At 47.0% G+C, this 13,511-nt stretch overlaps 1 protein-coding gene across 1 annotated transcript in view; it reads right to left on the bottom strand.

Annotated features, from left to right (window-relative positions):
• The window catches only part of c2cd2l (c2cd2 like), a 47,764-nt gene extending 37,640 nt beyond the window's left edge, over positions 1-10,124 (bottom strand). Inside the window, exons 1-2 of the mRNA XM_056285243.1 lie at positions 10,028-10,124; positions 9,284-9,728 (exon numbers count right to left, since the gene is read on the bottom strand). Of these exons, the coding sequence (XP_056141218.1) occupies positions 9,284-9,643 (360 nt within the window). The 5' untranslated portion in view covers positions 9,644-9,728; positions 10,028-10,124. The remainder of the gene's footprint in view (positions 1-9,283; positions 9,729-10,027) is intronic.
• Positions 10,125-13,511: the final 3,387 nt, after the last annotated feature.

Below are 13,511 nucleotides of genomic sequence, written 5' to 3'. Positions count from 1 at the left end.
AAATACTGCAGAGGTTAATTAGTTATGCAACTGAGAAGCTCCGTGACCTCCATTTTTAATTTCGGCTCATAACAGAACCACACTACGCTTAAAGCTTCCACATCATGCTCATCAATTACAGTTAAATAAAACTGTGAAAGTATAGAAGGTAAGTTTAGCCAAATGCTTATGTTTCAAAATTGTAGCAAAATGCATACATAAGAATTTGCTTGTTTGTACACTGAATACCTAATACTTACTCCACTGAAATGAATTGTTCTGCACTGGAATCAGTATTACGAAACAGAATGTTTGCATCTTCTCACAAATACATGTCTGTTTTTAAGAGTATGTCCTCCCGTTTGCCATCCTCACATGTAGCCAGTTGTGCTAAGGCCTTATGCCAAATCTCTGGATTACAGAGCGAGCGAGCGAGCAAGAGAGAGACAGAGAGAGAGAGAGAGAGAGAGAGAGAGAGAGAGAGAGAGAGAGAGAGAGAGAGAGAGAGAGAGAGAGAGAGAGAGAGAGAGAGAGAGAGAGAGAGAGAGAGAGAGAGAGAGAGAGAGAGAGAGAGAGAGAGAGAGAGAGAGAGAGGGAGAAAGAGAATCGGCTCTGAGCCCTTTCTTGTTTGCAATGGTGATGGGCAGGTTGACAAACGTAAAAGTGATTAGGCAGGAGTATCCGTGGACTATGATGTTTGCGGATGACTATGATCTGCAGTGAGAGTAGGGTGCAGGCTGAGGAGAGCCTGGAGAGGTGGAGGTATGCACTGGAGAGAACAGGGACAACAGTCAGTAGGAGCAAGACGGAATAGATATGCGTGAATGAGAGGGAGGACAGTGGAATGGTGAGGATGCAAGGAGTAGAGGTGACGAAGGCATACGAGTTTAAATACTTGGGGTCAACTGTTCAAAGTAACAGGGAGTGCAGAAGAGAGTGCAGGCAGGGTGGAGTAGGGTGGAGAAGAGTGTCGGGAGTGATTTGTGACAGAAGGGTACCGCAAGAGTTAAAGGGAAGGTTTACAAGATGGTTGTGAGACCAACTGTTATGTGGTTTGGAGACAGTGACACTGACGAAAAGACAGGAGGTGGAGCTGGAGGTGGCAGAGTTGAAGATGCTAAGATTCTCATTGGGAGTGATGAAGGAGGACCGGATTAGGAACGAGTATATTAGAGGGAACGCTCAGGTTGAGATGGTTTGGACATGTGTGGAGGAGAGATGCTGGGTATATTGGGAGAAGGATGCTGAATATGGAGCTGCCAGGGAAGAGGAGAAGAGGAAGGCCAAAGAGGAGGTTTATGGATGTGGTGAGAGAGGACATGCAGGTGGCTGGTGTGACGGAGGAAGATGCAGAAGACAGGAAGAGATGGAAACGGATGATCCGCTGTGGCGACCCCTAACGGGAGCAGCTGACAATAGTAGTAGATAGAGATAGAGAGAGACCAAGAGGGAGCGAGGGAAACTTCTTAGCCAGTATGAATTGTCATCATTGAACTAGAAGTAGACGTGACACATTCACAGATTTTGTGTTGATGAACACAGCTAAATGCAGGGCCAACACTAGACTGCTCACCTCCCCACCCTGGGCCGGTGCCTACCATCTGAATCTCTTCAGAGAAATGGTTAATGCTATACCTTCACCTTGGACATGATGCCAAATTTCACCAGGGTGTGGACTCTCCACCAGCCAATACCATCTCATCGAATAACAATTTTCCTGCTGTTTTTTTTTGCACATCAGTTTAACATTCAAATCAAGTTTCGTGGTCAAGTATGTCCAGCAAAGAGGTGGGGGTTGCTATAACACTAAGAATAAGCACAAGGGTGTTATAAAATATCTATATATTCGTGTATCACGATCCTATCTTTCGCAAGATTGTATCGATTTTCCAAAAAAAAAGAAACTGCATCCATACTTGCGACACACAAGGAGACTTGCCAGTGACACTCCTTCATTGTGTAGTTTAATTCTCCGACCACTAGGTAGACGCTGCAGTACTGCAACAAGGCTGCACAGAACCACATCAGCAGCTGTTGCAAGGGCCAAACTAGCTGTAGCTAGCGATAACTCTGATATGTTTTCTTTACAAAAACTTTCTCAAATTTTGACAAAATATTGCAATATATTGCAGTGTTTGTAGCGTCATAATATATCATAACATACATATACTTACATAATATACATAACTGTGAAACTTGTATTGTAATCCGAATCATATCGTCAAATTCTGGCCAGCACACGGCCTTAAAGGGGTACTGCACATTTAAACAGGTTTTTTGAGCTGTAAACTACATGATATGACTATACAGTGATGAAACACATCAATGCTGGTGTTAATATTGACATTTCTTACCAAATTTATGAAAAATGGCTTTTCAGGGATTGAAACTTGCTCAACACGCTATCCACTGTTTTAAATCAGCCCTGAACCTTGCAAGGCCAATGCTGACTTGGAGTCGACCGCTTGGGAGTTAAGTATGCCATGAAATTTATATGAAAAAGAACATTAACGTCCTCTAATCAGAGGTAGGCGACCCACCTCCCCCAGCCCCCCTTGAGCGCGAGTTTGTGAAACCGCCCTCATTTTCAAATATACACTTATCACTGATTTGGCTGGTGCCAACGGCTTGAATTAAGACGGCTCGGGAACACCACGATCCTCCACCACCATCAATGTCCACTTCAGGGAATTGTGGAATGGGAAAATCCTCTACCTCAACAGCCCTCTGTGGCATAGATGCCTTGTGATCCAGCACCACTCTCCATTTTTCTCTGGCCAGCGAATGTCACTGAGCAACTCCTGCCTCACACATCCACGCCCCCCCACCCCCACCCACCCTCCTCCTCAACTCTTGAACACAGTGCTGTGCAGGGTATATATCCAATGCTATGGAAATATATGTTGAAATAATGAGAGTAGAAACAATGATGACAATTATTTTGACTAGCTCATCTCATCTCATCATCATCATCATCCTCATCATCATCATCAGCTGCTTCTCCAGGGTTGGGTCACGGTGGCAGCAAGCTAAGTAGGCCACTCCAGATGTCTCTTTCCCCAGTAACGCCCTCCAACTCCTCCTGTGGGATCCCAAGACATTCCCAGGCCAGATTGGACATGTAGTCCCTCCAGCGAGTTCTGGGTCTACCCCAGGGTCTCCTCCCAGTTGGATGTGCCCGGAAAACCTCAAAATGAAGACGCCCCGGAGGCATCCTAATCAGATGCTTGAACCACCTCGACTAGCTCCTTTCGACGCGAAGGAGCAGCAGCTCTACTCCGAGCTCCCTCCGGATGTCTGAGCTCCATACCCTACATCTAAGGCTGAGCCCAGACACCCTACGGAGGAAACTCATTTCAGCCGCTTGTATCCATGATCTCACCCTTTCGGTCACCACCCAAAGCTCATGACCATAAGTGAGGGTTGGAACGAAGATTGACTGGTAAATTGAGAGCTTTGCCTTCCGGCTCAGCTCCTTCTTCACCACAATGGTCCGGTACAATGTCCGCACTACTGCTGATGCTGCACCAATCCGCCTGTCAATCTCCCGCTCCATCTTACCCTCACTCGTGAACAAGACCCCGAGATACTTGAACTCCTCCACTTGAGGCAAAAACTCATCCCCGACCCGGAGGGAGCAAGCCACCATTTTCTGGATCATTTTCCAGATTTTGTGGGTCAATTCTTGATCCACAAGTTTTATTGCACGTTAGGCATATGAAGTCTTAGTTAGTGGGGGCACGCATGGTTAGTCTTTAATTTTGTTTCTTCACATTCCTCTCCATTTCCAGCCGTTCTATACCTCTGTGGCAGACCTCCTGCCAGTTGGAACGCCATCTCTTTTCACTGGCAGCAAACAAAAACAATGTGTGTACTCAGTGTCTCTCTGCCCCCAGACAAACCTTTGTACACAAGCTCTTCAGATTTTTAATATATTTGGCTACCTATTGTGTTTTGGAAATTCTTTACACCTTATGCCGAGTGACATTCAAATCACAGGTGTAGGCTACGGTCGTGCCTTTTGCTTTGTGTTCCTCAGTCCCTGAAATAATTTGCTGTATCAATGTTTCCCTATCAGAGTGAGGCAGAAATGTTTACATATTACAACTTTGAACTGAAAGAATTGACAATTCTCCAACTACTGCATTTTATCCTGGAAAACAAATTGTTATATCCAAATATTTGGATTTCATTTTTGATTGTCTGCATACTACCCGTCAATGGGACATCAGCTGGAGGAAGCTTTTCAAATGTTAAGCTCATGAGGGATACCAGCGACTGTCTGTGCCAGTAGTTTGAAACATGCTGAGAATCACTTTACTTGGTTCAAAGCCCTGTGGTTTTTCTGGCTCAGCTGGGCCTCACAGGGAGCACAATTGGCATTGGTCCTGGGTGGGGAGCTGGCAGTGATGATGATGGTGGTGGTGGGGGAAACGGGAGCACCCAGAGAAAACCCACCGCAGACACGGGGAGAACATGTAAACGCCACACAGAGGACGACCTGGGATGCCCCTCAAGGTTGGACAACCCCGGGGTTCAAACACAGGACCTTCTTGCTGTGAGGCGACAGTGCTAACCACTGCACCACCCTAAGCATTGTAGTTTCTGGGTGAACATGGGTGAAGAAGGTTATTCCAATGTAACAAATTTGTGTGGGACCAAATGTTAAGGATAACACACAGTCATGCCCACAGTCTAGTACTACTACTACTACTACTATTACTACTTCTTTTGGCTGCTCCTGTTAGGGGTGACCACAGCAGATCATTTGATCCATCCCTTCCTGTCCTCTGCATCTTCCTCTGTCACATCGGCCAACTAACTGCATGTCCTCCCTCACCACATCCATAAACCTCCTCTCTGGCCTTCCTCCTCTCCTCTTCCCTGGCAGCTCCATATTCAACGTCCTTCTCCCAGTATACAGTCATACCCACAGTATTATCCCAAAACCAGACTACCTTAGCTGTTCCACATCAAACAGTCATCCAAAGGAGTTGAATCAAGTGCAGCTGGACTTGGTATATATCCGTGAAGACGTTTCGCCTCTCATCCAAGAGGCTTCCTCCGTTCGTGCCTTTCTGACTAGACCAAGCTAGTCTGACTGGCTGGTGATGAGACTCAGTATTTATCCTCTAGGAGTCGTTGTCAGAGCTATTGATATGCGTGGCTCTTTGTGATCAGATGTTTACCAACGCCCGTCGCTAACAGGGCCATAGATATGCGTCAAACAGATGCGTTTCACTTAGGCCTGTTATGAGCAGAATGCTTCACGGGCAAATTCGTAATGCAGCAGACCAAGCGCTGCACCACACGCAAAGGAAATGCACCCTCGAGTGCAGCGAGATAAACTCAAATTATTTTCAAATTACTGCCATCCTCTTTGTTCCGACTCAGAATACATATCTGCCCACGTACGTCTGCCATCTCTTGCTCCCTTCAGAGATAACGAAGTTGCCGGAGAACAACTGGTCAGACACCTCATGTTTAATAAACGATTGCGTTGAAGTCAGCCTGGGAACCAGATGAGTCTGCGAGCTCACGTTTTATTTGCTCTGGCAGATGTGTCTGGCCTCTCCCCCGTTCAGACAGATTTCCAGCCGACCTGGGGCCAAATGCATAAACCATGTCTATGCACGAAAACTGTACTCGCACCGCTTCCCACGCAGGTTTCCGAATGTATAAAAATCCACAGGCGGAGAGAATGTGCGTACCAGTACACATCATCACACCGAGCGTACCGCATACGCAGTCTTTTGAGTCTGATTAGTGTGATGTTGTGAGTCGGCGAAAAAGGATAATGAAAGTGTGAATTTAGGTGACATTTTATTCAGAGTGTTTTCTTTCACTACATTCATATACATTGTGTTAGGATGTAATCTATAGTTTAAAAAAACCTTTACCATGATTACACTGGCCCTGTGATGGCCTGTCGGCCTGTCCAGGGTGTCTTCCCGCCTGCCGCCCAATGACTGCTGGGATAGGCTCCAGCATCCCCGCGACCCTGAGAGCAGGACAAGTGGTTCGGATAATGGATGGATGGATAGATGATTACATGGTGACGCATAAGTGGTTGCCAACCTTTTTTTGGCAATCCTTCATTTCGTTCTATCTTGAGTAAATATGCTTTTCACTGAGCATTATAACAACTATCCACTACTACTTTCAGCTGCTCCCGTTAGGGGGCGCCACAGCGGGTCATCCATTTCCATCTCTTCCTGTCCTCTGCATCTTCCTCTGTCACACCAGCCACCTGCATGTCCTCCCTCACCACATCCATAAACCTCCTCTTTGGCCTTCCTCTTCTCCTCTTGCCTGGCAGCTCCATATTCAGCATCCTTCTCCCAGTATACCCAGCATCTCTCCTCCACACATGTCCAAACCATCTCAGTCTTGTCTCTCTTGCTTTGTCTCCAAACCATCCAACCTGAGCTGTCCCTCTAATGTACTCGTTCCTAATCCTGTCCTTCTTTGTGACTCCCAGTGAAAATCTTATCATCTTCAACTCTGCCACCTCCAGCTCCACCTCCTGTCTTTTCATCAGTGCCACTGTCTCCAAACCATACAACATAGCTGGTCTCACAACCATCTTGTAAACCTTCCCTTTAACTCTTGCTGGTACCCTTCGGTCACAAATCACTGCTGACACTCTTCTCCACCCACTCCACCCTGCCTGCACTCTCTTCTTCACCTCTCTTCTGCACTCCCCGTTACTTTGGACAATTGACCCCAAGTATTTAAACTCGTACGCCTTCGTCACCTCCACTCCTGCATCCTCGCCATTCCACTTATAAGCATTATAACAACTATAATGATCTTTATATTAATAAACAAATAAATAGTGCATGATCTCTATATAAATAAATATTATTCTGTATTATCGTGGGGTAGGAATAAGCTACACCTTCAGGTGTGACTTGTTTTTAATCTCCTCCAGGGTCCGTGGCTCGGGCTTAGGCCTCCAAATGATACATATTTTCTTCTGTCCGTTTCGTCAACCATTATTTCAAGTTCACAGTCGTTAAAACTGCGCCTCTTCTTTAGCTGCTTCTCAAACTCTTCCGCCATTTCTCCTCAATACTAAACTAAGTGCCGGCCCCTTATAAGCAAACAGGGCAATTGGGGGTGTGTTAGAAGCCATTTATAGTAAACTGCGGCCGTGGTCAGAGGGCTTGTGCACGTGCGCACAATTTCGGGATGATTGAGATGTATGAGGAAACACACGCTGGGAACAGACATACGTGGGGTTTTACAAAGCTGACGAAAAGACTGCATATGCATGTTTCCTGTTTTGTGTGTGTACACAGAAATCTGTGTACACACACAAAAAAAAAGACATGCATGTTAGGGTTAATACTCCTGTCTGTGCCCCTGAGCAAGGCAGTGGAAAGAAGAACTACAGTTGGTCCCCGGGCACTGCAGCTGCCCACTGCTGCTATACAACAGGACGGTTACATGCAGAGAACACATTCACTGCAAGAAAGGGGATGGCAAAAGAAAGTGGCTCTCTTTTTCTTCTTTTCTTCACCTAAATATCCACAGAGTTCTATACATTTGGCCCCCGACCCGGGTTGGGCCATCCATCCATCCATTAGCCAAGCCACTTATCCCAGTTGGTGTTGCGGGGATGCTGGAGCCTATCCCAGCAGTCATCGGGCAGCAGTTGGGGAGACGCCCTGGACAGACCGCCAGTCCATCACAGGGCCGATACTACTGTCTCTTGCAAAATATGCAAGTCCTTTCCGGAGAACAACGAAAGTACAAGTGCCATGCACACTCATCTGATAAAGCATCCCATTACACTAGCTGCTGAGGAGCGAGCCAAAGCCTCCCGGCAGCAGTCAACTGGCGACTTCGCCGAACGCCCTGCCGCAACAGAGAAAAGACTGCTCCAGATCACCAAGGTGCCGGTGAATTTCACTGTGAAAGACAATAGGCCTTTAGCTGCAGTGCATGGAGAAGGCTTCATGGGCCAATCACAGCCGTTTATCTAACATGTGGCGGGCTTCCTGCGATGACTGTACAGAGGAGCGCCGTTGAGGCATTTCTGTAAACAAACGAGACGACTGCCGCTGATGTGGAACGGTCCGTCAAAATCGCTATCGCGACAGTATAAAATGACCTGGACAGTATATTTTCTCTAAAAGAAGATCTGCACTTCACACTTCTGTTGATAAGATGTGTTTGCCATACTTCCGACAGTCACGCGGCGCTACGTCATACATGTGGTTGTTCCAATTGGATGTAGGTCCATCCAGTCATGTCCAGAGGCCTTTTGGTCTGCGTCCGGCGATAACGAACACCCCTTGGAAATTGAAAATGAGTACTGGCCTGGCAACGTCAGGCTAGGTCTAAGTATCAAGTACATAGCACAATCAATGCATGAACATCTCTCATGTGTTCACTTGTACTTCTGAGGTGAGGCTTTCAAACCGGCGAAGGAGAGATGACTCTCTCCTTGCGACTCCGAATCAAGTACGGTTTGCCGTCCGCGCTCTCTTTGGGTTGATCTGACCCCTTTAAATGCCCCGTCAATTCCACTGTCGCTCCACACACACACACACACACACACACACACACACACACACACACACACACACACACACACACACACACACACACACAGAGTTGGGGGTTGAGGATCCACCCACTGTTCCTATACTTGCAGCAGAATCTGGCTTTAAAAAAAAAGGCAGATCAGGTTTTACACGGTTCAAACAAGACCTTTAAAAGCAGCCGTGTGCCTCAAACACATGACCGACTAACTGCCCGGCGTCATCATATGGGGGGGTAAAAACACTGAATCCAACAACGTGTAAATGTACACGTGACGCTGAACTGCAGCAGCAACACTGGAGACATTCTCATACAATTTAGTGGAAGTGTGCTGCAGCAGTGAGAGCCGATATGACAGCGTCACGAGCTGCAGAACGCCTGAGATGGTTATTCCTGCGCTTTCAGCTATGACAGGGGTTTCCTGATGGAACCAAACCGCATGCATGCATCTTCCCGACGAGGCTCGAACATTAGTCTATTTTTATATGTGGGTGTTCGCTCTGTGGTAGGACCGCTCTTGCATCTCCGCTGCTACGCGCAATCATTCATTCCTGTTGTGCAAGACCCTCTTGAACATCTTCCCATTTCGTGGCACTCCCAACTCCAACGCATCAAACTCGCAGCATCATCCCCCACAAAGTGTGCACCAGCCTTGCGAGTTAACCCTGAGATAGGCTTATCGCCCGTGTAGGTATGTAGGCATGTCCTTCACATCTGATTTTGACTCGGGTTAATAAATACAACAACTTACCCCGTGCCTGCAGGCTTGCTCATTTAGAGCTCTGACCCAAGCTCTCTGCCAGTGCTCCCTGAACGACCTGAAAGAGAAGAGGGAGGAAAGCAAGCCCTTGACCCCTGCCTCGGCGACCGGCCTTCCATCACAAGCCGAGCGGAGCTTCAGGAGGAACCTCCATCCAAGCCCGTCCTTGGCCTGATGGGACTGCTTGAAGGGGAGCTGCCGGGCTGCTGCCCCCCTGCCCTGCTCGGCCATCTTTGTTCTCCACAGGCGCAGGACGGTCAGGGAGTACTGGACCAGCCATGCCAACACGACGAGCAGGGAAACCAGGAAGAGGCCCAGCAAACAGAACCACTTCATGTCCTGGAGCTTCATCACAGTCCTGTCACACCTCTCATCTCTTCCCAGTCAGATCGGAGCGATTAAGGCTGTAAAGCCAGTGCAGGTCAGCCCCTAATGCCTGGGGGGGGGGGGGCAGCAAAGAGCCGTCAGTGTATTCATGCATACAGCTTATAACTATGGCATGTCCCGCGTCTAACGGGGCAAAAAATGAGATCCGCTCTTAAGGAAGCCTGCGCTACAGCGTCACGTCACAACACCGCACCTGCGTCTGAGACCGAACCCAGCGCGACCGGAGCGGGCGCGCGTCAAGCGGGGCGACGCGGTGTGCGCACTGGGGGGGGGGGGGGGGGGGGCAAAACTTCACGCTACGTCTCCAATCATCGAAACGTCCGGAATCGGATTTGTGCGTCAACTTACCGCTTCAACTTCAACGGTCCAGCCCCCGGCCGAAAGCGAAAGAGTCCAGTGCGTGCGGCGGGGAACACGACGCGGGCTTCATGGCGATACGCGAGCCTGGCGCGTCACAGCCGACTCTGAGTCAGCAGGCTGCTCCCCTCTTCATCCACGACGGCGTGTCGATGAAGAGCCTGCCAGAGAGACGGAGACTCCGCTGGTCGCAGGATACCTCTCCGCCTTCGCGTTGACAAGGATCAGCAGTCGACAGATGGCGCTAGAGGCAGCTATTCTCGGCATGACAGCGGGGGGGGGGATCCGGGCTCGCTTCATTTGCAAACGCAAAGCCAGGAGGTGAAAGAAAGAAAGAAGAAAACACACACGTCCAAGTCGGCCATTATAGGTTATATTCAGCGGACTGACTTGACACTGACGCCAACTTGTCTTCGCTGGGACGGACATATAAACGCGTCTTTAAATTAGACTTGCCACGAAGAAAAGCAGCCCAGAAATGATAACAAAACAATACAAACAAACAACACACACACACACAATTCAGGTGTGAAACACAAAGTGTTGACAGTGTCTGGACGCGGTCAGTGAAGGGGCTCTACCCAATAGACCGCGAATGATTTAACGAATATGTGTACCGTAGAAGAAGAAACGTCACTTCCGGTACTACACTATTATTCTTCCGTTTTGCGGCGGCGTTCCGGGGGTCCGTCACTGTGTGTCATGAAGAAAAGCAACCCAGAAATGATTACAAAACAATACAAACAAACAAAACACACACACACACACACACACAATTCAGGTGTGACACACAAAGTGTGACAGTGTCCGGACGCGGTCAGTGAACGGGCTCTTCCCAATAGACCGCGAATGATTTAACGAATATCTGTACCGTAGAAGAAGAGACGTCACTTCCGGTACTACACTGTTATTCTTCCGTTTTGTGGCGGCGTTCCGGGGGTCCGTCACTGTGTGCTACGAAGAAAAGCAACCCAGAAACGATAACAAAACAATACAAACAAACAAAACACACACACACACACAATTCAGGTGTGACACACAAAGTGCGACAGTGTCCGGGCGCGGTCAGTGAACGGGCTCTTCCCAATAGACCGCGAACGATTTAACGAATATGTGTAGCGTAGAAGCAGATACGTCACTTCCGTTACTACACTGTTATGCTTCCGTTTTGTGGCGGCGTTCCGGGGGGTCCGTCACTGTGACGAGCCAAAAAATGGTGCTCTCGAATATCTGATTAATTATTGTTATTTTATATGCAAAATGTTTTATTCACAAACAGCAGTTATCCAAACCACTACCTAAGATCGCCCCTTTTCTCCGGGAGCTGAACTCTTGACTTAGATCTGTCAGCCTTGTGAAGAACGAAACACGTCGTAAAAAGCTGCTGAATTACTGTGAAACGTTTTTCCTTGAAACTTGCCTGATTATTTCAGATTTGTACACGTGTACTCCGGTTTTGTGTTTGTCGGTTCTTTACTTTTATTATATTATTATCGGTTATTTATCTCTGTAACTGTCTGATACCCTTATTGTACACTTTTGATGTAGTAATTATATTGAACCTGATATGTGCTAATACTATATACCTGTTTTTTTTCTGTAAAAGTTTCTATTGTTCAAGGTTCAGTTTTTTTAAATACCTTTATACAAACAAAATCTGGCCATAACAATAACAGATTAGCAAATAATTCAACTCAGACTGAGCTATAACAAATATGTTAGTATTTCACAAATAATAATAATAATAAAAGACAGAGGTCTAATCAGAAATCAATATATGTATGTTTTTATACATATTCAAAGCTTATTTGGTTTTTATACATTTCAGTGCGTTCTTAAAATTTACTAACTCATTCATGAAGACTAAGAATAGTGGCCTGGCATTAATAAATCTAGATCTATTGATGAACTGTTTAGCCATAATACACAGGCTAGTGTACAACATTTCCAAATTTGTATCCTCCTTTATAACTCCACATTTAATATCCTTATATTCTAAATCGGGCAAATGAAAGTCCTTTTCAGATATCCAGTTTTGAAATAATTCCGAAAAGGCTCTAGTATATTTACAAGTAAAGAACAAATGTTCTAAAGTTTTGATTACTACTACTACCAGTACTATCACTACTACTACTACTACTATTACTATTTTCGGCTGCTCCCGTTAGGGGGTCGCCACAGTGGATCATCTGTTTCCGTCTCTTGTCCTCTGCATCTTCCTCTGTCACACCAGCCACCTACATGTCCTCCCTCACCACATCCATAAACCTCTTTAGCCTTCCTCTTCTCCTCTTCCCTGGCAGCTCCATATTCAGCGTCCTTCCCCCAATATACCCAGCATCTCTCCTCCACACATGTCCAAACCATCTCAATCTCGTCTCTCTTGCTTTGTCTCCAAACCGTCCAACCTGAGCTGTCCCTCTAATATACTCGTTCCTAATCCTGTCCTTCTTCATCACTCCCAGTGAAAATCTTATCATCTTCATCTCTGCCACCTCCAGCTCCGCCTCCTGTCTTTTCGTCAGTGCCACTGTCTCCAAACCATATAACATAGCTGGTCTCACAACCATCTTGTAAACCTTCCCTTTAACTCTTGCTGGTACCCTTCTGTCACAAATCACTGCTGACACTCTTCTCCACCCACTCCACCCTGCCTGCACTCTCTTCTTCACCTCTCTTCTGCACTTCCTGTTACTTTGGACAGTTGACCCCAAGTATTTAAACTCATTCACCTTCATCACTTCTACTGCTAGCATCCTCACCATTCCACTGTCCTCCCTCTCATTTATGCATATGTATTCCGTCTTGCTCCTACTGACTTTCATTCCTCTTCTCTCCAGTGCGTAACTCCAACTCTCCAGGCTCTCCCCAACCTGCACTCTACTCTCGCTACAGATCACAATGTCATCCGCAAATATCATAGTCCACGGCGACTCCTGCCTGATCTTGTCCGTCAACCTGGCCATCACCATTGTAAACAAGAAAGGGCTCAGAGCCGATCCTTGATGTAATCCCACCTCCACCTTGAACCCATCTCTCATTCCAACCGCACACCTCACCACTGTCACACTGCCCTCATACATATCCTGCACCACTCCTACATACTTCTCTGCAACTCCCGACTTCCTCATACAATACCACACCTCCTCTCTCAGCACCCTGTGGTATGCTTTCTCTAAATCTACAAAGACACAATGTGCCTCCTTCTGGCCTTCTCTATACTTCTCTATCAACATTCTCAGAGCAAACATCACATCTGTGGTGCTCTTTCATGGCATGAAACCATACTGCTGCCATATCATAAATTATCCTATATTTCATCATCGATTAAATCGTAAAGATCAGCTCGTGTTGGTTGTTTTGATGAGAACATTTTCCCCGGGCAACGCCGCGGTACCTCTCCTTGTTGTTTATAAGGGGTGGGATACCTGCAGTCAGATGAGACTGAGGAGGTCACTCAGATGAATGATGAAAC

Source organism: Lampris incognitus, chromosome 8, assembly GCF_029633865.1.
Source record: "Lampris incognitus isolate fLamInc1 chromosome 8, fLamInc1.hap2, whole genome shotgun sequence".
Lineage (NCBI taxonomy): Eukaryota > Metazoa > Chordata > Actinopteri > Lampriformes > Lampridae > Lampris > Lampris incognitus.
This window is presented reverse-complemented; position numbering and strand designations above follow the sequence as displayed.